Source organism: Drosophila navojoa, chromosome 2 (assembly GCF_054131105.1).
Source record: "Drosophila navojoa isolate 15081-1374.11 chromosome 2, UAZ_NAV_1.0, whole genome shotgun sequence".
Taxonomy (NCBI): domain Eukaryota; kingdom Metazoa; phylum Arthropoda; class Insecta; order Diptera; family Drosophilidae; genus Drosophila; species Drosophila navojoa.
In genome coordinates this window covers 30,025,361-30,050,590 of record NC_142890.1, presented here as the reverse complement: position 1 = coordinate 30,050,590, position 25,230 = coordinate 30,025,361, and the positions used below count along the sequence as shown (strand labels likewise).

At 41.5% G+C, this 25,230-nt stretch overlaps 4 protein-coding genes across 9 annotated transcripts; 2 read left to right on the top strand and 2 right to left on the bottom strand.

Moving 5' to 3' along the window:
- The first annotated feature begins 4,036 nt into the window (after positions 1-4,036).
- Gyc88E (Guanylyl cyclase at 88E) lies at positions 4,037-10,882 on the top strand. Of its 2 annotated transcripts, none has more exons than XM_089263297.1 (10): positions 4,037-4,267; positions 5,547-6,034; positions 6,113-6,236; positions 6,307-6,439; positions 7,502-7,833; positions 7,905-8,202; positions 8,279-9,257; positions 9,328-9,588; positions 9,651-9,929; positions 9,999-10,882. In XM_089263297.1, the coding sequence occupies exons 1-10, from the start codon at positions 4,100-4,102 to the stop codon at positions 10,177-10,179; spliced, it is 3,243 nt and encodes a 1,080-aa protein (XP_089119423.1). In that variant the 5' UTR covers positions 4,037-4,099; the 3' UTR covers positions 10,180-10,882. The 2 variants fall into 2 exon arrangements, with proteins under 2 accessions (XP_089119423.1, XP_089119376.1); XM_089263250.1 differs by having other exon boundaries at positions 9,307-9,588.
- Positions 10,883-11,299: 417 nt separating this feature from the next.
- On the bottom strand, positions 11,300-17,358 carry Kpc1 (Kip1 ubiquitination-promoting complex subunit 1). 2 transcript variants are annotated; one of them, XM_030389994.2, is made up of 11 exons: positions 17,033-17,358; positions 16,718-16,964; positions 16,387-16,532; positions 15,593-16,333; positions 14,671-14,953; positions 14,296-14,611; positions 13,827-14,215; positions 13,598-13,711; positions 12,889-13,539; positions 12,220-12,826; positions 11,300-12,151 (listed from the first exon to the last, which is right to left on the bottom strand). In XM_030389994.2, the coding sequence occupies exons 1-11, from the start codon at positions 17,194-17,196 to the stop codon at positions 11,841-11,843; spliced, it is 3,969 nt and encodes a 1,322-aa protein (XP_030245854.1). In that variant the 5' UTR covers positions 17,197-17,358; the 3' UTR covers positions 11,300-11,840. The 2 variants fall into 2 exon arrangements, with proteins under 2 accessions (XP_030245854.1, XP_030245853.1); XM_030389993.2 differs by having other exon boundaries at positions 13,827-14,236; positions 17,033-17,357.
- A 211-nt stretch (positions 17,359-17,569) lies between these two features.
- Ufl1 (UFM1 specific ligase 1) lies at positions 17,570-20,420 on the top strand. The gene is made up of 6 exons (XM_030389989.2): positions 17,570-17,745; positions 17,814-18,814; positions 18,875-19,346; positions 19,410-19,720; positions 19,792-20,139; positions 20,203-20,420. The coding sequence occupies exons 1-6, from the start codon at positions 17,669-17,671 to the stop codon at positions 20,343-20,345; spliced, it is 2,352 nt and encodes a 783-aa protein (XP_030245849.1). The 5' UTR covers positions 17,570-17,668; the 3' UTR covers positions 20,346-20,420.
- Positions 20,421-20,490: 70 nt separating this feature from the next.
- LOC108651045 (PAX3- and PAX7-binding protein 1) lies at positions 20,491-25,017 on the bottom strand. Of its 4 annotated transcripts, none has more exons than XM_089263486.1 (10): positions 24,874-25,017; positions 24,541-24,814; positions 24,105-24,463; positions 23,362-23,596; positions 23,126-23,308; positions 22,342-23,007; positions 21,727-22,275; positions 21,468-21,660; positions 21,083-21,406; positions 20,491-21,025 (listed from the first exon to the last, which is right to left on the bottom strand). In XM_089263486.1, exons 2-10 carry the CDS (start codon positions 24,797-24,799, stop codon positions 20,974-20,976), a joined length of 2,820 nt encoding a protein of 939 aa, XP_089119612.1. In that variant the 5' UTR covers positions 24,800-24,814; positions 24,874-25,017; the 3' UTR covers positions 20,491-20,973. The 4 variants fall into 4 exon arrangements, with proteins under 4 accessions (XP_089119612.1, XP_089119656.1, XP_089119582.1 ...); XM_089263530.1 differs by having other exon boundaries at positions 24,541-24,817; positions 24,874-24,999; XM_089263456.1 differs by having other exon boundaries at positions 24,541-24,946.
- Positions 25,018-25,230: the final 213 nt, after the last annotated feature.

The window sequence follows — 25,230 nt, the reverse complement described above, 5'->3', positions numbered from 1 at the left end:
TGACGTCACAGACCTGAGCAGAGAGTCACATCCTGTTTATTATTTTGGCATTTGAAACGCGCAAAATGTAAAACACAATCATATACCTAAAATATAAACAAATGGGCAGATCTGTCGAGATATTTGCACGTCCGTTGTATTCCATTCATAAATAAATGCCGCGGCGTAATTGACCAATAAAAACAAGACAACGAAAATGTAATAAAAAAATAAATAAATAATATTTTACCCAAAGAACTGTATGCCAGCATTTTGGACAATGTTTTGAGGCGTTTGGCACAAGTGTTTCGAGGGCCTTCGAAATGTCCAATGCCAAATGGCTTAGAGCAGAGGTGAACGAGCCGCGCCAGAACTAAAATTGAAAGTTGTTGCTATGATTATTGTTTTTTGGTTAACTTATATATCTAACAATGTTGTGCTGACGATTTTGTATAATTTCTGCTAGATTCATGTCTAAATATGTGATTTTGTTGTTTCTTGCTTCGCACATCATTGTATTTTAAAAATAGCTTTGCTTTCTATATATCGAAAAGATTTATTTGCCTTAAGGCCAGCTTTTTTAATAATGTTTACCAAATAAATTTGAGAGAAAGAAAAAAACAGAACAGGAAAATACTAAAAATATATTTTCCTTCTCTTCTATACAGCTGACGTCAAGGGATTATGTTTTTGTTTAGCTGAAATCGGTTCAGCTATTTGATTATATTCAACCTCTGAGATCAATTGACCGAAATAATAGGCAACCAAGTACGATTGTTGCAATCTTACGCATAACTGACTGCATAATACTCGCTCAAGCAGCTCAGTTGTTAATACAGATATGAAGAAGAGCTTATCCACAATCTTACTTATTCAAGTTTGGGAATCGTGAAAGATATACAAATGCTATAGCTTAATACCGATTAAGAGAACGTTTTCTGTAATTTTGAAAGAAATGGAATATAATTTTTAGCATACCAAAAATGATATATAAAGCTCTTTGATCTTGCTGTATAATGCACGGAAATATGTTTTTAAACCTAAGACTCTTGTTTCAATAGCCCACCAAAAACCGAAGTCCAAAGACCCAAAGAACCAGATTAAATCATAATAAAATAAATAATTATATTTTAAATGTCAATGAAACCAGATTTATTAATATAATTTAGGAAATCATCAGTTCACTCAATTGAATTGTTCAATTTTTTCTCTAGATTATCGAGGTTGTATGCGCAAAACCAACATACTCATTTGCAGTCGCAAGGGAGTATCAGCATAAAGTTCAAAGCAAATCAATATGATTGCATTTATATGGTAATAAATTTCACTTTTTCTGAAACACAATTTCCATTAAATGCAGTGAAGTAAAACGCGCGAGCGAAATGCAAATTCCTGATTTTCCACAAATTTTGTTATTTTCTTTTTTTCCACTTTTCCTTTTTTTTTTTTTTTGTTTTAGCTTTAGCTTGGCAATTTTATGCGCTGCGCCGAAAGATAAATTTATATATGGGTGGGATAATAATAATGCATACAATGAAATATGTTTATGACAAAACAAACGGCAGTAAAGCGTGAATAAAGCCATGCAAAGTGAGAGTAATGTCTGATTTTATTCCCTACTTGTATTCTGCGATACTTTTCTCTTTGGCAGTACTCGCCCCGTGAGTTGTCTGTCGCCTTATTAAAGCCATGGAACGGCAATTCATGTTTGATGTAACCACGCAATCTCTGAGGATGTGCGAAGCAGTAATTGAGAATGTTCTTTGCGCAACTTTCGTGGTATCCGAATTCTCGGCGGCATGCCACCGAAATTATTTACAGAATTCACCTTCAATGTGATATTTTCCCGTGAAACTGCTGCTCTCATCGGTTATGCCAGCAAGTACTTCGCAGCTAATTCCTAATTTGAAGCAGACTGTAGGCGAGTGCAGCCTCGAGTCTCGACTCTCGAGGCTCGCTTGCATAACTCAATTTACAGCAGCTCATGCTGGGCGCATATGACATTCAATCGACACGAACATATGCCGGCCCGGCTGCAGCAGTAATGGTAACGAATGTCACCCTGGTGTCCGACCGGCTGGCAGTCGCAGCTGTTTATTATGCAAGTTTGTGCTGAGGCGTCTTCAAGGCAATGTTGGCTTGAATATCTGGCCAATTACTCGGCCCCTAGTTAGCTGCAGCGGCAGGTGCAGGTGCCTTTGAATGCAATTGAATTAGCGTTGATTCGAGGCGAGCCACTGCTCAGATTGCCAACGAATGTGCCAGTAAACCATGCCGCACTATATAAATAGCAATTGTCCTGCGCATTTACACTCAATTGTTGGCTGTGTACATATAAATTGACTTGGCTCAATTAACAGCCACTTACGTCGGCAATAAAGGCCGGTCGCCCGCTCGCGCAGTAAGGCATGCTCTGCCCGACTTAAGTCCAAATTAACTTGAATGGCTGACTTGATGGCAGAAGCATTCAAGCCATAGCGAGACAAGCTCTATCGGCGCACGCTGCGTATGCGTTATAATTGAATGTGCTTACTCAGACCGTTCCGCCTGGCTGCTCGTGCATCTAATTGTATTTGCTGCCAGCTGCAAACTTTGTTATTTTATGCACTCTCCTATTGACAAATCAATTTTCTAGATAATTTGTTGATGCATTTCACAATACAGCGAGGAGCAGAAAAAGTTCAAAACAAATTGAATTGCTTTTACCTCGTCTACGGTTTGCATACAGATGGAAATATAGAGCATTTGCATTTGCACTCAATATATTCCACGCCACTCACTTCGTCAACCAGCTTCATATCGAAAGGAATCTGTTTATATCGGATATATATAGGAAGCATACAAATTATGGATAAGGTTAACGTTAATATAATTTAGCGTATCTGTAAAACGTTTGGATGTTAATTGGCCAACGAAAGTAAACGCGATGTGGTTCCGTTATCACATCAATAGGGAATAAGAGTATAGTGAGTGGAATCTCAAGTACACTCATTGTATGAGGTTGCCAGATAACATAGGTATGTTATGTTAATGTTAACTTCCATTGCACTTCCAACAAAATCTGTTGCAGATACAGATCTTCCCAATTTGCCATTGGTAACAATTAAATTAAATATAGTATTTATCGACTGGTTGGTGAATCCTAACACTATCGAACAGGAATATTATTTTGTTCTCTAGCTCCCAATAGCAGCAAAATCGTAGCCGTTCATGCGAACAGACTGGCCATCATTGCTCGAAAACAATATACCCATTTCACTTTCATGAATAGAACCCAAAAATTAGAGTTCATATTGATTGCTCAAGTTGAGAACTCATAAATTATCCGTCATTGAGATGTGGCCAGGCTAAGGCATTGGCATGCTCATTTTATTAGCTATTTCCTCAAGAATCGTGACTGAGTGAATCTTGAAAACGTGCCATGCCAAATGAAAAGTCAACAATTTTGCCAAATAATCACAAATTTTCTATCACTTGGCCGCCCGTTTGTTGACTTAAACCGCAAGCTGATGAAATCCTTGCATCAAAAGATGAGCCAATCTATTGACATATTTCGCCATGGGCAACAAAAAAAAAATTATAAGATTTTGCTTTGGGGCTGGCATAAATTATGAGGCGCCAAATGTCTGGCGCATTTCAAAAATGTCAGCATTGGATGCTCGCTTGCCTCCGGGGATTCGCCCACAATGTGAACAGTTATCCCAGAAAACCGAAGCCACCCGGTGCTGACCACAAATTCTAATGCAATTCGCCTGAAAAGCACCATGGGGCGTATACTTAATGTGAGAAATGTGCTAAATCAATTCCAGTTTGTTGTGACGAGCCGAACAAAAATGTAAACAAGCTTGGGTTTTAGGGAGCTTTTTAGCTTAGGCAAGAGTCATATTTAAATTAAGAGATATAACACATTTTATCGATATGCTGTTCCTTAGTCAAGCTCGATTATCTATAATAAAGGCCAAAAAAAATTTTATATTTATACATATTATCCGTTGTAGCAAATTAATTAATTACCGATATATATATTCACAGGTAAAAACTACTGCGATTCCTTAAAAAATGCCAGGCGCTAACTGAGTTTAAACCCAAATAAGGCGAATTAAATCGAAGCTTCGCTAAGATGTATGGCTTACTTTTGGAGAACCTCTCCGAGTACATCAAATCGGTGTACGGCGAGGAGAAATGGGAGGACATCAGACGACAGGCGGGCATCGATGCGCCTTCGTTCAGTGTCCATCAGGTGTACCCCGAGAATCTTCTGCAGAAACTGGCCAAGAAAGCGCAAACGGTGAGCAAAAAGCTTCGAAAAAAATAATTTAATTTAAAACAAGAAATAAAGCTCTAGTCGAGACTGCTCGACTACGAGATCCCCTGAACCCTACAATCAACTGATATTTCAATAAATTAATAATAACACGCACACACACACACGCTTACAAACACATGCACACACACACACACACGCATATACAGGCGATTGCGCTTGGGTTGCGCTGCAGTGTTGGCGATATTATGAGAACTTATTTGTGGAATAATTTAATTTCTAGACGTACGATCGTAATGAAACTTTCAGAACGTAATCATAATGTTAAAATGTATGTGTATACCGAAGCTCAAGTCTCTAGTATTTGATATACGACTTTTACAAAGATGAGGGTGAGGGGGTGGATTTAGGGGTGGGGGGTAAATTTTAACAAAAACCGAAATTGTATAAATTTCATCTTAATATACATTTTAAATTTGGAGACTCTAGCTTGAAAGATGTAGGAGATATAATTTTTAAAGTGATCTTCGATAAGGTTTTTTATCGATAAAAAAGTATCGGAATGAGTTATCGTTTTTTAGTGATAAACTCGATATCCGCGTGATATATACGGACATTTTAAAAAAAAGTTGAAGTCTCTAGCTCCTATATCTTCTGAAATCGACGCGTTCATACATACGGACGGACGGACGGACGGACGGACGGACGGACGGACGGACGGACGGACGGACGGACGGACGGACGGACGGACGGACAGACAGACGGACAGGGCTAAATCAACTCAGTTCGTCGCCCTGATCAAGAATATATATACTTTGTGGGGTCTGCCACGCCTCCTTCTGCCTGTTACATACTTTTAACAAAACCATTATACCCTGATTTCCCATTTTCAATGGGTTCAGGGTATAAAAAGATAATACTAACAAAAAATATTAGAAATAAATAAATAAATTTTAACTTTAATTTTAAAAGTATGTAAATTATATACATTTGAAAAACCTGTTAACATATGTTAATATATATATAAGAATTTTTATTTTCTTAATAAAAAATATGAATAAAAATTACATTAATTAGAAATTATAAATAAAATCTATTTAATACTTATTTATATATAATTATTTTTAATATGTAATACATATTTATAAACATAAAAACAAATTTTGTAAATGATTTATAAAATATAACATAAAAAATGTTTGTAAAAATTCTAAATAACAATTAATCAAATTTATGTTTATTATTTTTAATCACAAATGAAATAATTTTTTATCTACTATTGTATATTTTGTGTTTTTCTTAGGTTCTGGGGGTTTCGGAGCGCGAGTTTATGGACCGTTTGGGCGTCTACTTTGTTGGCTTTGTGGGTCAATATGGATACGATCGGGTGCTGTCTGTACTGGGACGGCACATGCGTGACTTTCTCAACGGCCTGGACAATCTGCATGAGTATCTGAAGTTCTCATACCCACGCATGCGTGCGCCCAGTTTCATATGTGAGAACGAGACCAAACAGGGACTCACACTTCACTACAGATCCAAGAGGCGGGGCTTTGTCTACTACACGATGGGGCAGATACGAGAGGTGGCGCGCTACTTCTACCACAAGGAGATGCACATTGAGCTGGTCCGTGAGGAGATTCTGTTTGATACGGTCCACGTGACCTTTCAGCTGACGTTCGATAATCGCGCATTCACCCTCGCCTCCCTGGCCATGACCCGCGAGGAGAAGCACTTGCCCATCAGTGCGCACGTGCTCTTTGAGATATTTCCGTTCTGCATCGTGTTTGGGTAAGCAAAGCTGTCTGAATATATTACACGAACCTCCAAAGGGCTTTAGCAACAACTAACTCTAATCCCTGCCTGCAGCGCTGATATGGTGGTGCGCAGTATTGGCAACTCTTTGATGGTTATCCTGCCCGAGCTGCTAGGCAAGAAGATTACAGCCTGGTTCGACCTCGTGCGCCCGCTAATTGCATTCAAATTTCAAACTGTATGTGCTTCGCTAGTCCCCCTGCCTCTGCTTTCTCCGGCTTACATTCTCCTCTCCTATCCCCCATTAGATACTCAATCGCACGAACAATATATTCGAGCTGGTTACCGTGGATCCAGTTACGGAGCGTTTGGATGCCCAAAATGAGGATCTGCTGCTGCATGATGATGGCAGCGAGCCGGAGAAGTCTCTGAGACTGAAAGGTATATTAGCTTAGATTAGAGTCTGCTACTGAAAATACAAAAGAAAACTCTGCTGGAGTAGCCGAATCAACCCGTAATGATCTCGGTTTTTATACCCTGAACCCATTGAAAATGGGAAATTAGGGTATAATGGTTTAGTGTAAAAGCAGGAAAAAGAAGGAATCATCGCAGACCCCATAAAGTATATATATTCTTGATCAGGACGACGAGCTGAGTCGATATAGCCATGTCCGTCTGTCCGTCCGTCCGTCAGTATGAGTGCGTCGATCTCTTAAGATACGAAAGCTAGAGAGCTGAAATATTGTGTGCATACTCGTATATACCATACGCAGTACGAGTTTGCTTTATTTTTTCGATAACTCATCTGATAACTTTTTTATCGAGAATAATCGAAAAATTGACTTCAAATTTACTGTGTATATACATATGATGAATACAAACATTTTGTAATTTCGCCCCCAATTTGTAAAAACGCGGTTAGCAGAGCGCGTTGTTGTACGTGCATGTGGATGCATGTGTATGCGTGTATATGTGCATAAAAGAATTACAGAATGATTAGAATATCAGATTAGAGAGTTCAGGGTATCTCCTAGTCGAGCAGTCTCGACTAGAGCCTTCTTACTTGTTTAAATACGCATTGTGTTTATCAAAGCAGACAAAAATTAATTTTATAAATATTTTAGCTGAAAGTTTGGAGTTCATAATGGCATGTTTGGCTTTACAAATGATATATACAACACTCATCATCAGCAAGTTTTTAATCCCTTTATCAATAGTGTTATATCCCAGTTCGCGCAATTAATTGCTTAGACTATGTAGCAAATTAAATGTAAATTATCGATTGATAATGCAAAACACAATTTAGTCACAATCTTTATTTGGGGTCTTGCTGAAACGCACTTCATCCATATGAGCGAAGGTACAGACGGAAAATCGATAGGTCATCATCATCAAGATTTCCTGATTTCCCATTTTTAACGGATTCAGCGTATTATATCTAATAATCTTAAGATTACAGAACATTTTCTATAAACATTGAATAATTTAAGCAACGTGTTACAGGTCAAATGGTTTATATGGAAAATTGGCGAATGATAATGTTCCTGGGCACTCCAGTAATGCCGGATCTCACGTCCCTTATCACAACTGGACTCTACATTAACGATCTGTCCATGCACGACTTCAGCAGAGATCTCATGCTGGCAGGCACACAACAATCCGTGGAACTGAAATTAGCCTTGGACCAGGAGCAGCAAAAGTCCAAGAAACTGGAGGAGTCTATGCGAAAGCTGGACGAGGAAATGCGACGCACCGATGAGCTCCTATATCAAATGATACCCAAGCAGGTGGCGGATCGTTTGAGACGCGGCGAGAATCCCATAGATACCTGTGAGGTGAGATAGCTTTAAGAGTACTCTCACGTGCAGATTAAGTGAAAGTAATATGAGTATCCATCCAAATGCAGATGTTCGACAGTGTGTCCATATTATTCTCGGACATAGTTACGTTTACGGAGATTTGCAGTCGCATTACGCCCATGGAAGTGGTATCGATGCTGAATGCCATGTACTCAATCTTCGATACGCTCACCGAGCGCAATTCGGTCTACAAGGTGGAAACAATTGGTGATGCGTACATGGTAGTGGCTGGAGCACCCGACAAGGATGCGAATCATGCCGAAAGAGTCTGTGATATGGCGCTGGATATGGTTGATGCCATAACCGATCTGAAGGACCCTTCGACGGGACAGCACTTGAGAATTCGTAAGACCATTTCATCTTTTATAAGAGACCATGCATTCCGTATATCTCACACGTTCCTCTTGTTCGTTCGGAGTAGGCGTGGGCGTTCATTCGGGCGCAGTTGTCGCCGGCATTGTGGGCCTGAAAATGCCACGGTATTGCCTGTTCGGCGACAGCGTTAATACCGCCTCCCGAATGGAGTCCACCAGCATCGCCATGAAGGTGCACATATCAGAGTCCACAAAGGTGCTGATTGGACCCAGCTACAAGATACTCGAGCGCGGCGAGATCGATGTCAAGGGCAAGGGCACCATGAAGACCTACTGGCTGGAGGACCGTGAGAATCGCCTGCCGCTGCAGCTCACCTCTGGACTGCAGCTGAATCCCATGTCCGCGGCACCGCCGCTTACACCCATACCCAAGGCCATTCTGCCTTCGTCCAAGCCACAGACACCCAATGCAGCGCCGTCAACCGAAGCACCGCCGGCGGCTATGTCGAACGTGGTGTTGGGAGCAAGCGGTGCCTTGGTGGCTGCCTCGGCTCTGACTCATCATGCTGGAGGCACCGGAACGTCTGCAGCTGATGAGCGGAGCAGTCGCATCTACTCGCCGGTTACTTTTAAGGACGTGGCCAGGAGAAGCATCGCCAATTCACCAGTGCGGACGAGCGCCTGCTATCCAGAGCAGAATAAGCGCCGCGAATCCCGTTCCAATTCCACTGGTCACGTTTTCATGCGCTCGCCCAGCGACATCTTCGGCTCGCTTATACTCGACACTGAGGAGTTTCTCGAGGACTTGCAGAGCTCCCGAGGTCCACTCACCGGCAATAGCAACAATAACTGTGAGTCGCCATGTGGCTTCAGTAGTCCCACGCCGCCCTTCCGCATCGGCAGTGCGCCGCCCAAGCCACGTCCCAGTAATCCGGACAAGTTTACGCCCGAGGAGCTGGCCGCCATGGATCAACTAACGCCTCCCTCAACTGCGCCGGCACGCGAATCGGCCACATGCAGCAGTGCAAGCATAAAGCCCTCCACATCCAACGCATCTCTGGAGCGGGACAAGACCACTAAGTTGAAGTAAGTGGGACTACTTAATGTGGAACGACACCACCTTCACTCTAATCAGAAAAATCACATTTTCCACCAGCACCACACTGGAGGCAATCAATGTGCCTATTGCGATGACAGCCAAGGACGCCTGTGTGGCTTCAGGTGCTCCACCTGATGGAGCTTCAATTTCCAAAGTTTGTCCTATGCGCCGCAGCACGTCGCCGCCGAACGTGCTAGGCACAGCGCCAGCCGCGGTGCAAGCGAGCAGCGGCAACAGCCGACCTGGTAGTAAGGATTCGATGTCATCTATCTCTCTGCATTCACCTCCACCACATCGTTCCAGCTCTGCGCCAGCCAGGTCAGACCTAGCAAAAAATTAAGTGGAGCTAATTAATCGAAATACGTACATTTTTGTTTTAGACCCCATTCCATGTCAAAGGCAGCGCGAAAAGCTTTCCTCGCTGCCAAGCAGACAAAGGCCATGGAGAAGCTGGATAAGATGATTGAGGAAGCGCAGGAAGTGGAGTCACAGTCGGTGGCCAAAGCGGCCAACGTGCGTCTTGCCATTTTTGGACATGACGGCGGTGGCGACGATCCGACTGCAGGCGGCTGTCCACTATTTCTGCCACCCCCACCTGCACAGTCACTGGGTCGCATGATGCCGAGCTCCATATCCGACTCGAGCATTTGTAATCATGGGTAAGCCACTATCTGACATGTGACATGTGCAGCAACAGCAAGAGCTTAGCCTCATGCAAATCTTTGCAGACATAGTCATGCGCCCAGCTGCCATCATTCGCTGCACGAGCCAAAGATGAGCAATAGCCAGAGTTTCCAGCACGCACGCAGATCGGGTCCCATTACTCACCAGTGCTGCAGCGGATTCGGAGGCCATGGCAACGGCAGACACTCGCATCGCATGCACTCCAATGCCTGCAACCTGCTGTAGACCTCTCGAACAGGGAAATCTCTGACTCCCCGTCATATCGTCTCTATGTCAATGTGCTTTTCTAGAGTATAGTCAGCAATTATAAGCTCTTAAACTATGGTTGGTTAACTGTTCATTCTCATACACGAGAGTATATACATACATATGTATGTATGTACATACATATATATCAAACTTTAAATATACATACATACATATGTATACATATACCTACTCTCGTTTATACTAGCTGCAGTATACATACATACATATAAACAAATATATAAATATATATTGTAATTTTAAATGACAATGAAATTAACTTTTCGTTTACAAAACATAGTTTTAATATAGTATAAAATTAAATGATTGATTTAAATGATTTAATTATAATAATTTTTAATTTCTGTTAAATTTACTGTAATATAACTTTATTTAAGCTATTTATTTTTGCGGTCAGAAACTTTTCGGGCTACTCTCACATACACACATATGTATATGTATTTAGTTTGTGTAAGGAATAAATATTAATACATATATAAATAACTGTAGCTAGTGAAAAGGCTTGTATGTCCATGTCTATTAAAAAAGCACTGTAGAAACTATTTAAATTCAATAGCTAAATACAGATTTGTAAATGTACCTTGATCAACGTTAAACACAAGATACAAATTTCTTAACCTCTTGAAAATGACAATACGAATAGAAGAAACAAAATATCAAACGAGATTTTTAAACTAAGGCTTCACACATCCCGATACCACCTGACACATATATTTACGTACACATAAAAGTGCTCAAATATACTGAAATCTGCATATATTTAAATAAATAAATTGATTGTATTGTATGAGTACTACGCGTCTTGAAGGTCAAGTAGTAATTGCTTTAGAAATACCAAAACTCTAACTCAATTGATTATTTTTCTAAAAATGCATATTTGTATTTCCAGAAATGAATACATTTAATTTCTGGATGGAGATAAAAGCCACGAATTGTACTTGCAATAATTCGAGCATACATATTTGAATAGAACACAAGGCAAGAGCAGCGCTAAATTTTGCTTAGTTATAATTGATAGGCAGATCTTAGCAATATATATTTATATATGTTAGGTCTAAAAGTTGAGATCCGGTTTGCATCTGAATTTGGTTTTCTATGTATCAACCCGAAACGAGACCATCTGAAGAATTACAATTAAATAAATGTCAATCGTACAACCTTAAAATACTTAGGAGAGAAGAAAAATATTGTATTGTACTTAAAGACGAATTCCACTGTTTGTTATGGATTTTAAATGCATACTATTTTAGAAATAGTTTCTCTGCTTACAATATAATAGTTATAAATATGAATTTTGAAGTTTGTTTGCTCTTAAATAATTATCAAAATGATTGTGTAAACCAAAGATCATAAAATGGTCACATATTACATATATATAATGTGCCTACTATATAATTTAGTATGTACTTTGTTTTAGTTGATAGAGCTGTCTACATTGCACTTTAGCATATCACATCTCAAATGATTGCAAGCATAAAAAAGCATGCAAAATGAATAACTAAAGTTAAAAATATATAGCTATGTATTTACTTCTGTGTAAACCACCTCACGTTGAACGTAGCAATTTTTTCAAAAGTGACTAGATGTTTTATGTGTACTGCGGTGGGTTTTACTGTTGCTTAAGCACTGTCAGTAGCGAGCATTTCATCATTGGAGTAGATGAGGGTGCCATCCAACAGTTCGATTGTCTGTATGGTGGTCTTGCAATAGAAGCACACTTTGGAGTTCATCATGTGCTGCATGATGCAGTCGCTGCAGGATTGATGCTTGCAGGGCGTAAACACGGCAGTGATTGGCTTGGCACAACAGATGGGACACAGCGAGTCCTCTGACGGCAGCGTTATATCTGAGAGCAGGCTCTGCTTGATGCGCAGACATTCGATTAGATGGCGAACATCCTCGATTTCTTCGTGGGAAACATGCGTCGGATCTAATAGGAATGAAGGGGTATTAAGATATTAACGCTAAAAATATCTGTAAAGTGGGATCACAACTAACAGTCAGAGAGCGCAAACTTAATGATCGGTGGATCTGCGCGTATTCGCTTCGAGTTATTGAGATGGGGCAGGCGCACATCGTTGGTCAGCGGATCGATGTGTGGCCGCGACGATGGGTCGAAGTTGCCACGTGGTATCTCCTTTTGCTCCAACAGAGGCGTTCGTATCTCGCCCAGCGCAAACTCCAGCGTTGCGAATTGAAAACTGGGATCGGTGAGAAAGGCGCGCGATATGCGAGTCACCTTCTGTGGCGTCACATCACTGTCCAATTCACCGCGCAGCAGTGCCATCAGTATGCCCAGTGCGGCAGTAATTATCGGGAAGTGTGTGACGGCATTAAGATCCGCCGAGCACATATCCACCACAAATTGAAAGCAGCCAGGCGGGACGGTGACACGTGAGAGCACTTGACTGATTAACTGGCAAATACGATTCAATAGCAAGTCACTATTTGGGCGCGACTCGTCCGTCACAACGTCCGGCGCAACAGTTATTATCATTTCCAGGCAACGCATCAGCGAAACAGTAAGCTCAAAGCACATGGAGCAGATCTTTAATTGTTTCGGCTCAAAGAGCGTGTTCTCCTGCCGCTGCGCCGTATTTTGTATCTAGAGGAAATGAATGTGAATCTAATTATAAAAGAACATTTTTTATATGCCCAAAACTTTACCTCTTGCAACAGTAATATAAATTCAGAGAACGCCCAATTCAGCTGACTCAGCACCGAGTTCATAAAAGTCGTGGCAAACGGCTCGTCCTCATATAGCTTAGATCCAATTAGACGTTGAAAATGCTTTGAGGGATTTGCCGGCGCCACATTGTGCAGTAGTCCTGTATGCGTTTCGTTTCTCGAGCGACTTCGGCACAAGCCCTGGTGTAGGGGCTGCGAGCCACCTTGCCATACGCTGGGCTGGCGTGCATCCTTGAAAGCATAGCCCTCGCCTAACCAAAATCGCAGTAGCAGCCAATTGCTTTGTCCCCACGCACGATTCTCATATGGGCGCAGAAGAGCGCGCACTAAAGACGATTGAGCGCGCTTCGAGCTACGCTCTAGAGCACGTACGCCCGCTTTGTGGCAGGTGAGTGTGCCCAAAGCCTGCAACAGAGAGTCCTTGCACGATGCAAGCACAATTCGCGAATCCGCCGAATGAATTGCCAAGAACTCTGCCGCCGAATTCAAACTGCACTCGGCATCCGATACCTCAAACTGTGTACACATATCGTGATGACTGAAGTCCATTACGCTGTCCAACAAAATAGGCAAGGTATTTATATAAACCTCTGGCACAAACGCAAAGAGTGAACCCACGCTCGATGCGCTCTGTAAACAAATACATTTAAATTTAATAAATAAAATGCAATTTACATGAGCTGCCTACCGATAATGAGCGCAAAACTCGTTCCAAGAGCCATATCAACAACAATCGTCGGTGATTATTTAGGGCAACTGCTCGAAGCCAAACTTGTTTCCGTGCAAGAGATATGGAGCGTGTCTGTGGGTAGAAATTGTTAGTTAATTGATAAATGAACACTTTGGGCGCTCCAATCAAATATCCCTCAATATTATTCTACAATCATGAATGAAGTATTCTTAGTAAATTAACCCACCGCAAACACATTTTGCCGCTGACTGAATTTGGAACGTAGCTCGGACATCACATGCTGATGATTCTCATTCATGCAGACACTCGTATGCTGCTCAAGTGCTAGCAGCCGACGCTCAATATCTTCGCGATAGTATTTGGTCTCTTTGAGCACCTCGTTGAGTGTGGCTATTTCATCCCGTACAGACGCTATCTTAACAATGTATTTGTGTCCTGCGGAATAGTAGAAGAGCACGCAAATGTCTAGCAGCTCACACAGACTCGCTTCGGAAGCCAAGTTGCCGGGGCCTGCATCCGTAGTTTGGGGTGTGCGGGGATTTAGGAAATGGGTGAAGGTTGAATTATTGGCACCTTGTGTGTGTCCAATGACCGCAACATTGTTAATATTCTCGCCTAGTAGGTAGAGCGTAGTATCTGAAAACGTTGTATATCATCAAAATGGAAAGTAAATCCAATGCACACATCATACATACCCACTTCGTTAACTCTCACGGAGTTGCGATCTTCGTCATAGATTTGCTGACTGCGCTCTGTGCCCAGATACGTGTCAATGTCCGATCTGTGGACCTTACGCAGATGCGACAAGACGCCGCCGACGCGATCGAAGTGCATATAATCAAATGTGCCATCAATAAAGTAATCGACATTCACTTCCATTGTGTGAGTGGGCAGCTCTTCCTTGAACAGAGAGCGCACCTGATCGATTAGAATGCAGACAAAAGCCAGAGCCACCGGCGAGTCCAGCGGATGCTGTATGCTGGACTGCATGAAGAAAAAGGCATGGAATGGCTGCAAACAACTCACAACAATTAGTTCACTTAAAGTGGCTGCAAACGTCAACTTCTTACCCGCTGCTCCATACTTAGGTCTATTACATAACGTCGCATTTTGCTTAGAAACAGCTTCCGACTAGAAGGCGAATCAGGTCCCCCATCTGAGTTTATCATCAACGTGTTGAGCAGGTCCTTTTGAGCCGCGTATAGGTTTTCTGTGAGCTTGCGTACCTTTTCCACAGCATTTAAATACTTATCCTTAGGTCCATCGATTCCCTCCGTCCAGGTCATATAGTCGGGCAGTAGTTCTTCCATAATATAAAACTCCAGCGGATGTATGTACAAAAAGAAGGCAAGGCTAGATTATATGAACACAATTTAATTATTAAATTAATTTTAATAATTTCAATTTATAATGAAACTAAAATAAAACAAAAAAAGGCTCTACTCGAGACTACCCGACCAGGGTGCAGTGTAGGTTCCAGTCGGCGAAATTATTAAAATTTATTTGTAAAATAATTACTTTTGTAGTCGAAATATCTTCATCTATCTTCATCTTTTAGATTACGTGATTATTATGTTCAAATGCTTGTACATAATTTTCACAAAACCATGATACCCTGATTTCCCAGGGTAAAAAATAAAAAATAAAACTAATAAATTATTTAACATAAAAAATCTATTTGTAATTACAAAATTATTTCTCTTTACCGAAATGATATGTATAATATAAAATTCAATTCGATAAATATAAAATTATAAAAAAACGAAATATAAAATATATACGTTTAAATTGCTCATAAATTATAAAAACTAGAAATTATTTATCTAAAATTATCATTTTTATAACTTAACCCTAATACAACATAATAAAAGCAAACATTCCCATAACTAATTTACAAAATATTTAGTAAATATATAAATTCATATATATGTATATATAAAAAATAAAAAATAAAAATAATAAAAAATAAATTAGCGGATTTTTAGCTCTTACCAGTGTTTCTTGAAAAGTTTGCTCTCGAGCAGGTATTTACGTGATTGCTCGTGCAAACAGATGCAGTGCAGGGCGTTTAACGTCTGCCTATGCTTCTCATAGTCTACGCCCTGTACGGTGTGTGTGTAGGTGGCCAAGAGGGCGTTGACTAGCTTGCGCAGCACAAACTTCACTTCATCAGCCTCCATGAAGTTCCAGAGCAGGGACAATAGGCCCTTAAGTACACTATGTGGGTTTTCCTTCTCAGCCTGTAGCGTGGTCATATGCGTTATACGCGTCAGCAGGACATCCTCGATTATGTAGGGATCGAATACTTCATTCGTGAAGCGTTCAATAAGCAAAGTTGCGAAAATGCAGTAGACTGTCTTCTTCGTTGACACACGAATTTCGCCAGGCACTTCGTCCTTGTTGTCAGCCTGCGCATTATAGTGCGAGAATATACCGGCCAAATTTACGAGATAGTCCATGATTAAATTGGCACGACGGAGCTTTAGAATGGGCCGTGCCATCAGTGGCTGAAAGCCGGGAACTGGGTAGACAAACGGTCGGTTACCAAAATTCGCCTGCACGCCTTGTGTGTAGCCCAGAGAAATGGCAGGGAAGAATGTGATTCCAGGTCCCCGCTGAATCTTGTCAAATGCTACGCCCATAGATCGCCCGTTACGATAGTATTCAATTATCTCCCTATCGACGTCAATGGTGACACCTATGATGTCGCCAATTTGCCACTTGTCGCCGTACCTAAGAAAGATTCGATATTTAGTGTTTAATCTTAACAGAAGACTTCTACTTACTTTCTGGTAGAGATGTGCCAGACCTGCTGTTTGCTGCCGTCATAGCCGTAGCTGAGCTTTGTGTCGCCCACACCGCTATTCTCATTGAAGCCACAGCTGCTGCCGCACCAACCCATTTGCATGACACCCTTGGTGTGTAGTTGAATCTAGGGAGGAAGGAAGAAGGCTCCAGTTACAATATGTCGATAACGCTTTTATCGATAATTGCCCAGTCTCCCGAAACTCTTTACGCCTGTTCAGTGTCATTGACCGTTGGCCAAGCAACCACCACTCGTAAGTCGAAACTCGCAACTCATTCCCAACTATCGGACAGTAATAGCGACATGATTACCTCATACATCCAACGGCCGCCATAAACGCAACAATTAGCGCGCACCGTATTGAAGCTGCCTTGTGAGCGTAAGGCCAACCTATCAGTGGACACACGCACGGTTGTCGTATAGTCCACATCGAATATGGCCAGTTCGGGACCAATGCGCGCCTCTGTCTCCACATAGAGCTTGCGTATTTCCTCATTGCTGTCCGTTTGGATCTGCTGGAATTTGTCGTCCAGCCAGTTGCGCACAATGGTCATCTGCCTGAAAAGGATGCGAATGATATAAGAATTGCCCTGACCGCTAAGCAACTGACAACTGTTGCAACGCACTTCGTCACGGAGAGCTCTTCGAGCTTTGGCGATCGCGGATCGGGTATGGTCGAACAATTGGCTCCTTCCAAATCATCCTCCAAGTCAGAGTTGTAATTATCCTGATCCAATTTCTCAAATATGTCTTCATTGAAAACTTTCACGAATAATTTTGAGATCGACATATTCGCAGGGTTAGTGTTTGTAATACATCGCTTGCTTTATACACACATGCATATCAATTTACATATTTTTATGTCCGACACTTCGATCCAAAGTTGGTTTAAATATAATAATCCTTCTGAGATGTGTGACCGTATGTTAACCGTTCACAAAATACCAAAATTATAGCAAAAGTTAGCCAGCTGATTGCCTGCAAACATGCAAATTAACAAACCGTTAAATTATGACAGTCCATCAAATAATTATAAACAAAATCTAAATATATTAAAAAATTATTACAAAATTGAATTTTCTTTAAGTAGTTTTAAATAAAAAACACATATATTTAAAAAATTTGTATAAGAGCAAAACAGCTGATAAATAGACTTATCGATAAATCAACGATAGAATAGATTTTTGTTGACGCGTCACATTTCTGATTTGGATCAATTCAATAAGATTAATTGCAACAATATATAAAATATATATTTTAGAATGAGCAGCGATTGGGACGAGATAAAACGTTTAGCCGCCGATTTCCAGAAGGCACAGCTAACTTCCACTCTGCAAAAGTAAGTGCAAAACAACTAATAAAGTATGTAGCTCAACAGCTGTCATGTATATTTTCATCTTTGGCCAGACTCTCGGAGCGGAATTGTATTGAAATAGTTACTTTGCTACTGGAGAAGCAGCTGCTGGATGTTGTTTTTACGAATGACGGAAAGGAGTATATAACACCCGAACACCTTGAACGCGAAATCCAAGATGAGCTGTATGCAAATGGGGGTCGAGCAAATCTTGTGGAGGTCAGCAAAACTCTCAATGTGGATCTATCACGGATCGAAGCGGTGGCGGAACGCATTGCAGCAGAGAATCCACGAATCCATCTGATGTTAGGACAGCTAATCGATGAGGACTACATAACTCATATTGCACAGGAGATCAATGAAAAACTGTCGCAACGTGGCGAAATCTCCATATCGGACTTAACATCCCAATTCGATTTGCCCTCGGAGTTTCTGCAGCACAATGTGATGGAGAAGCATTTGGGCAAGACCATCAAGGGTCGCCAGGACGCCACCAATCCGCGTGTATTCTTTACCCAAGCGTACATTCAACGGTGCAAAGCAAAAATACGCGGCGCCCTAGCAGCCATCACCAAGCCCACCAATGTGTCCGTAATCTTGCAGCAGATAAATGTGCAGGAGAAAATCTTTCATTCGCTGTTAGATGAGATTTTGCCCGCTGGCCAAGTGACATCGAAGCAGGCCAACGCTCAATATGTGCCACATATTTATGCAAAGACTCAGGCGGAGTGGGTCAACTCGTTCTACAAACAGAATAGCTTTCTAGAATACGAAGCCATCAACAAGCTGGGCATATCCGATGCCAAATCCTACATTCGCAAACAGTTCCCCAACGAACAGTTCCTGTTCCTAAAGCGTGTGGCACTCGGTGCACATCTCATTGAGCTCACAGTTGTATCTGCTTTGAATGAGTGTAGTGAAACGAAGCAATATCTTGATTTGGCTACCATCCTACCATCGAATTTGTCTGAGGAAGACATTGAGGAAGCCTTCGATGCTGTGATGGCCCAGAAGCACTGCAATCCCAGCCATTTTGTTTACCTGCAGAGTATTGGTAATATTTTCGTTTATTGAATTACTACTCTATCAACATACTCACTCTTTCCATTTGCAGTCTTCTCACAGGCATATCTTACTCAATTGATACAACCTTGTCACGATATGGCCCACGCCCTGGCCAAAGCAGCCATCGACAGTGGTGCCTATCAGCAATATATTGTGGAAAAGACGCTGGCGCAGAAGGGCAGCAATTCGAGCGCCAACTTCGATGCGGATGATGATGGCAAGGTGGACAAGCGTGATGAGCGCCGGAAGAAGGCCGCCTCTGGCAAAGCGGGTGGCGGTGCGCAGGGAAGGGAGACGAAAACCAAGTCAACCAAGAAGCATCAGCGGGGCCGCGGGGCTGCTCACAATCATGACAGTGACGATGATGAGGAGACAACTCAACAATCTGCGGGCAGTACGCGAAAGTCCGTCAAGCCATTAGAATTGGTTAAGAGTTCAGATATCATAAACCGGATCAAGAGTACGCTGGAGGAAGAGGGACTAGAACATCTTGCCAAGCCAATTGCAGGACTCTTCGTGAAGTATGCTAACCACATTAACTTTCTTAGTTAGTCTCTTATAAATGTATGTTTGCACATTTATAGCCAATTAAATCAGGCCGCTTTAGCTAAGGCGCAGGAACTATATGAGGCATCACCCCAAACGAATCGACGCCAGACACATGCCGCCATTCAGGAACGCGTGAACACGTTACTGGTGGACTTACGCCTCTACGAGAAGGGTATAAAGCTGTTCAATACAGAGACCCAAACGCAACTAATCAAGTACTTGCTCAAGTCCTTGGGCAACGACATTTGCAACGAACTGACCCTCTATGTGGCAGCCGAATGCAGTTTGTCGGTCAAGCTGACCAATCTAAACGTCGATCAACGCATCAAACTAATACAAGAGTGCGGTAACTAAAATCATAGTAAATTACCATTATACAAATATATAATATAATATGACTTCTAATCCACGAAATAGATGCACAGTATCGCAATGCTCTACTTGAACAAAACAAAGCGCTGAACAAAAGCATAGAGGACTTTGAGCTAGCTACGGAGGCGGTGCTAAAAACCTGCAGCATGATCATTAAAAAGGCCGACAAGAAAAAGGATCGTGCTCTAATTGTCAGTCACAAGGAGAAGCTCATGCAACAGCTATCAGAGTGCCGTGAACCCGCTCTCTTACTTCACCTTGCTGTACTGATACTCTTCACCACAATCACAGGCTGCATTTTGCATGCGTCCGGCAAGTTCGTTTCGACCATCCTGCAACACATACGACCGACTCTAAGTGAGGCACAAAATGCGCTTCTACTGCGGTATCATGGTAAGACTTATGCATTCCACTTCTTTTTCGTTCTTAAATATTAAAGGTCCTACTCCTTCGCAGATCTTGTTTTGCAAATGCTGCAACAAGGCACTACGGACAGTCCGGAATCCAAGTCCCTCAACGAACAATTGCAAACGCTACAAGGGGAAGTTGTGGACCTCGCCCAGAACTATTCCCGAGTTTCGGTGTCCAAGGCTGATTAACCTTTTATTCGATAAACTAGAATAAAAATTGTGCAGGAATCGGTAAACACACTCTGGATAAATGTCCAAATGAAATTGCACTTTTATTGGTTATGGTCTCCATTAAAGTAATATGAATTTTTGGAATTTTTAAGTAATGTGTAGATAATTTAAAACTTGTTTTTATTATTGCTATGCACGCAAGTGTCCTAAATACAATCAAAGTAGTTTTTGCAACAAAAATAAATAAAAAGTGTGCATTTTTATCACTTTTTTATAAGATTCCAATCGAAACACGAGGATTTGTCCTCATCGAAACGCTCAATTCCACATATATGCTAGACACGATTTTCTAATTGAAATTCGTTTTTCATATCCTTCCTGTCTAACCAACAAAAGCATAGAAATTCAAATATTTTAATAAATATGCTTAGAAAGTATTTACAATCGGGATTCATATAGTTTTAACGACTGTTTCATGTCAAAGTTTTGAGCAATGTTTTGTAGAACAGCGCATTAATGAGGATTTTATTTATTGCTGTGCTTCCATTTTTGTTTGTCGGGATTTGTTGATTGTTTCGACATATCAAAAGCAAAATAACCTTCATTGAGCTAAGTATAAATTTGATAAATGTATAATCGTTTCAGTTTATAAGCTATGTAGTCTTTGTAGTATCTGCTTCGCCTTATCGCAGGATTGCCTAAAAATAAATATGCATATTAACTAATAGGTAAATTATAATTTTCCATTTACATACGCGAGAAGTGGGTTAGTTGCATCGCAATTGTCCAGCGTTTGTCGTATATAGCTAATAAACAACTCCAAATTCTTTAGCGTATCACTGTTGGTCAGCAACCAAACCGTTGGCAGAGTATTCACAATAATCGAGACTTTGCTAATAGCATCATTTGGTGTGCACACGCGCATGGCCATTAGCAGATAGCGATTCAACAGAGCTCCAATAGCTAGCTCCCTTAAGGGCTTGTCTGCCAGTATGCCCTGCCAGCTAAGGAAGTTGCGAAACAGTTTAAGCCCACTGCAAAACTGACGCTGAAAGAACGAGCCCTTGGCCTCCTGCACCCTAGAATCAGCATTGTATATAAATTAAAATACATTCATATTACAGAGAGAGTTCTACATACTGTTTAGGAAAGATGGGTATGAAAACATCATTTTCGAGTGCGAATCGCATGCGTTCCATAATTGACTCGAAAAGCTTTTTTAGTTGCTTACTGCTGCTGCTGAGCGGGAATTCACGAGTCAGACGATTGATAAAGCCGACAAGACGTAGCGTTTGTGTCGTGGACAATGGATCCCAGCATTCCGCGACCAAAGCTTAAATATTCAGTAAGAAAAAAGGCCAATTAACAAGCAACTCATAATTCTAATACTGCCACTTACAATTCACTTTGGGCAACACAATCTTTTCTATAAGTGAAGGCACAAGGTTGAGGTCTGGATCCTGTTTGAGTTGCTCAACCGTTTCATCCGACTGGCAGGCGTAAAGCATACAGGCTTGATACCAATGCATTGTCTCAATGTCCGTGTATTCCTCCAGCAAAGGTGACCAGAGCAGGAGCTCGTGACGCACCAGTGGTGCGAGAAGCTTGGGCAGACATAGACTAACAAATGCGTCCTGATACGAACTCATGTCTGTCTTACGCCACGCATAAAACTTCATGAGTATCAGATCAACTTTGCAGAAGTCATCATTGACGTCCTCAAAGACCTCAGCCGCTTGCGCTTCGATCAGGGCTTTCGTCGCGACGCACTGTTCCTGTTGTTGATCGGCAATCTCGTCATCGCTGGACATGCCATCCAGGTGGGTGGCTAACAAATAATTGCGTTCACGTTCGCAACGTCGACGTGTGCGTCGGCCTTCCCGCTCAGCTGCTCGACGCACTTGCTCCTCATATTCCGGTGTTCGACGTGCTGCCGCTTGCACTGGTTCTACGAATTAAAATATAATGTACATTAATTTTTTATACATAAGCTCATTTTTTTCGGTTCGTTTACTTGAGGCCTCCGCCATTTCCTTGGCCTGATCGCGGACATCCTGCCGCCTTCGATTAACCAAATAGCGTTGATTCTTGCTGTAGAGCTGCAGAGCGCGTTTCTCCAGATCGTTTATCAACGGAGATTTGGCTGCCAGACAATCTATCAGATCGTTCACATAGCACTTAATCTCCTGGTAGAATTTATATTTAGCTGCCGCCGTGGGCGCATTCTGTTTGCACTCGCTCTGCTTCAGCTTCAAAGACTTCAGTTCCGCTTCGATGCGCGTGATGCTCGCATTGTGTTCATCGTTCCGCTCCCGCAATTCCGTAAGACGCATTACTATCGTGGAGCGCATCTCCTGTGGAGTACGCAGCGCGGTTGCCTTCGCTTTCTCTCGCTTGGCTTTATGGAGAGTGGCACGAATGTTGGCTGCCATTATACTATTTTTGTCCAGGTTGGTCTTCGCATAGGCCTGTTCCAGCAACGTCGCAGTTGATGGCGTCACTGGATCCACATCCATCTCGAAAGCTCCATCATCTGCTCCACTGTTCGCTGCCGGCTTGATCATGAAGCGCGATAGCACAGTCTCATGCTGGGCGTGAACCAGCTGAGCACCCGTAACGCCTTTTCGTATTTGCTGATTCTCCCATTCGTGCATTTCGCGATCGGAATCTTCCTCAGTTACTAAAGTGTGAATTGAACGTATTGAAATATTAGGCAATATATCCACATCAATTATAGCAACATAAAAACGTCGTCTGGTCTTGGACAGAAAGCATAAGCTATCTAAACTACTACATACAATCATTCTCAACGGCATAGAATTGTTCGCGACGCTCTTCGCGCTCCTTGAGACCCGTTATGTCGTTCATATCCATGCGCTCCTCATCGTCCGACTGATCGCCCTCTACATCCTCGCGTGGCAATCGTGTACTCAGCTTTGGCGTTTCCTTCGGCTCCTCAATGGGTATGTAATCCACGGCTCCTTAAAATGTTTGTATTTATGTATATGTCAATCAGTAAATAATCGGCGTTTACCTTGCTCTCTGGCCCGCTGTCTACGTTTTCGTGCCGCGTGTATCATTGCAGCATCTGGTATAGAGCCGCTCTCAAGCATTTGCTTTAAGTGCTCCGGCTTTGAGAACCGATGGCGTGTCTTATCGCTTTCGCCATCATCAAATTCATCATCATCGCTCATATCATCGCGACCAGCACATAGAGCGGCGCGTCCATTTAATAGCACATCTGGAGTTTCCGACTTCTTGACCACAAGCTAAATGTTTTGACCAAGATTAAAATAATATATTATTGAATGTATTTACGCCAAGATTAAATCATAAAACACAATTTTGTACACAGTCCGAGATAGGTTATGGTATATCAGTAACAAGAGCTCTCTCTCATCTCAATTCTAATCTCGAATTGTGTTTTGGGTTTAGTAAACATGCAATAACTAGTTAAGTTGCAATGGCTTAAAAATAAATAGTCACTAAATACGCCTCATAGGCAAAAACGTATTTACAATATGTATTTTAAAAGTACGGGCAATGAATCGTCTTATGGCTGTAGCATTCATTATTTTGGAGTCAATTTGGATTTAAAAATCCAATTCGATGGTTTTAATTATTTATACAACAATCAAGCCAAAGAATTATCCATGATTATAAAATTTTTTTCATAGTGAACTCTACTTCGTATTGATTTTATACAAATTCGATTTTGTACGCAAAACGTAAATAATTGTTTTTTTTTTATAAGAAATTGAATAATAATAACCTTACCACAAAGTCGTCTGTGCGTATTTCGGTTTGGATCATATCATTATCACACTTTTTACTTTTACTTTGTACGCTCGCATTGTCGCTAGCTATCGAAGTACATTTATATCTACTAGAGAGATTGGCTGAACCAGCAGCACCAGAACCCGAAGCCGAAGAAGAGACCGAAGCCAAATCCGAAGTGGCACTGGACGACTCTAAATGCTGTGTATTACCACCATTCTCATAACCAAAATGTCCGCTGTGTCCAGTTATTTCCGCTCGTTCCTCGCGCTTCTTTTTGCGACGCTCCTTGTCCAGCATTCGCATTACTTTCTTACTGTGCGAAGATTTGCGCACTTGGAACACTTCTCCATCGTCCTCTGCACCAATAAATGAATTAATCAATATTAAATTAAAAATATGTATATTACTTGAGGAACTGAGGAATTTCACTAACCATCGTCAGCAAAGCTGAGAAGAGCTTTTGGCTTTTGTTGGACGGCAACTCCGCCAGATATTGCTCCACTGTCATCGGATTGTCGAATTGTTTTTTTTATTTTATCTTTGTCACGTTTGCCGGATGAGATTATTGGCGGCGGGGGTGGGGGCGTTTCCAATTCTCCATGGATGTCCACAGCCGAAACATCCTCGTCTTCGTCTGCATTGCTGGAGAAAACCCGTCGCTGTATTTTCTTGGGTTTGCGAAAAAGCGACATTTGCTTCACGTGTGCCTACTAAGTTAATTGTAAATTACAGTAATTATCAATAAGCAAATCCGAATTTAGCTCACAAGACGTTTTTGCAAAAAAAAATCTCTTCTTCGCTTTTTTACTCGATACCACCGACTCGATATGATTGGACAATCGAATTTATTCAAGGGCTGCAGTACATTTGTTCAAGGAATGTTAATCCTCTCGTTAACAGCACACTTCTTTTCAATGAATAATATGTACTATGTTATTAAAAAGTTCTGGCAGCGAAATTTATTGTTAAATGAATACATAAACTTAATTCAGAATAACATAATAAACATAAACATAACATAAACAAAGTCAACTCGTATGATATAAGATTATTGGTTAACTAGTAAGCTTTGGCGCTCTTCGCGAATTTGAAAATATCGAAGTTCAACATTTGCTATACCTGC

What these genes read in the sequence shown, in the direction of transcription:
- Gyc88E (XM_089263250.1), top strand. Translation starts at nt 4,100, where the DNA reads ATGTATGGCTTACTTTTGGAGAACCTCTCCGAGTACATCAAATCGGTG. An exon ending in TTGCATTCAAATTTCAAACT is followed by an intron (nt 6,237 to 6,306) that starts GTATGTGCTTCG and finishes ATCCCCCATTAG; the next exon opens with ATACTCAATCGCACGAACAA. An exon ending in ATCCCATAGATACCTGTGAG is followed by an intron (nt 7,834 to 7,904) that starts GTGAGATAGCTT and finishes ATCCAAATGCAG; the next exon opens with ATGTTCGACAGTGTGTCCAT.
- Kpc1 (XM_030389993.2), bottom strand. Translation starts at nt 17,196, where the DNA reads ATGTCGATCTCAAAATTATTCGTGAAAGTTTTCAATGAAGACATATTT. An exon ending in GAAGAGCTCTCCGTGACGAA is followed by an intron (nt 16,965 to 17,032) that starts GTGCGTTGCAAC and finishes CATCCTTTTCAG; the next exon opens with GCAGATGACCATTGTGCGCA. An exon ending in ACCTAAGTATGGAGCAGCGG is followed by an intron (nt 14,612 to 14,670) that starts GTAAGAAGTTGA and finishes AGTTGTTTGCAG; the next exon opens with CCATTCCATGCCTTTTTCTT.
- Ufl1 (XM_030389989.2), top strand. Translation starts at nt 17,669, where the DNA reads ATGAGCAGCGATTGGGACGAGATAAAACGTTTAGCCGCCGATTTCCAG. An exon ending in CAAACTAATACAAGAGTGCG is followed by an intron (nt 19,721 to 19,791) that starts GTAACTAAAATC and finishes TCCACGAAATAG; the next exon opens with ATGCACAGTATCGCAATGCT. An exon ending in GCTTCTACTGCGGTATCATG is followed by an intron (nt 20,140 to 20,202) that starts GTAAGACTTATG and finishes ACTCCTTCGCAG; the next exon opens with ATCTTGTTTTGCAAATGCTG.
- LOC108651045 (XM_089263486.1), bottom strand. Translation starts at nt 24,799, where the DNA reads ATGTCGCTTTTTCGCAAACCCAAGAAAATACAGCGACGGGTTTTCTCC. An exon ending in ACAGCGGGCCAGAGAGCAAG is followed by an intron (nt 23,309 to 23,361) that starts GTAAACGCCGAT and finishes AAACATTTTAAG; the next exon opens with GAGCCGTGGATTACATACCC. An exon ending in TGTGTTGCCCAAAGTGAATT is followed by an intron (nt 21,661 to 21,726) that starts GTAAGTGGCAGT and finishes TGAATATTTAAG; the next exon opens with CTTTGGTCGCGGAATGCTGG.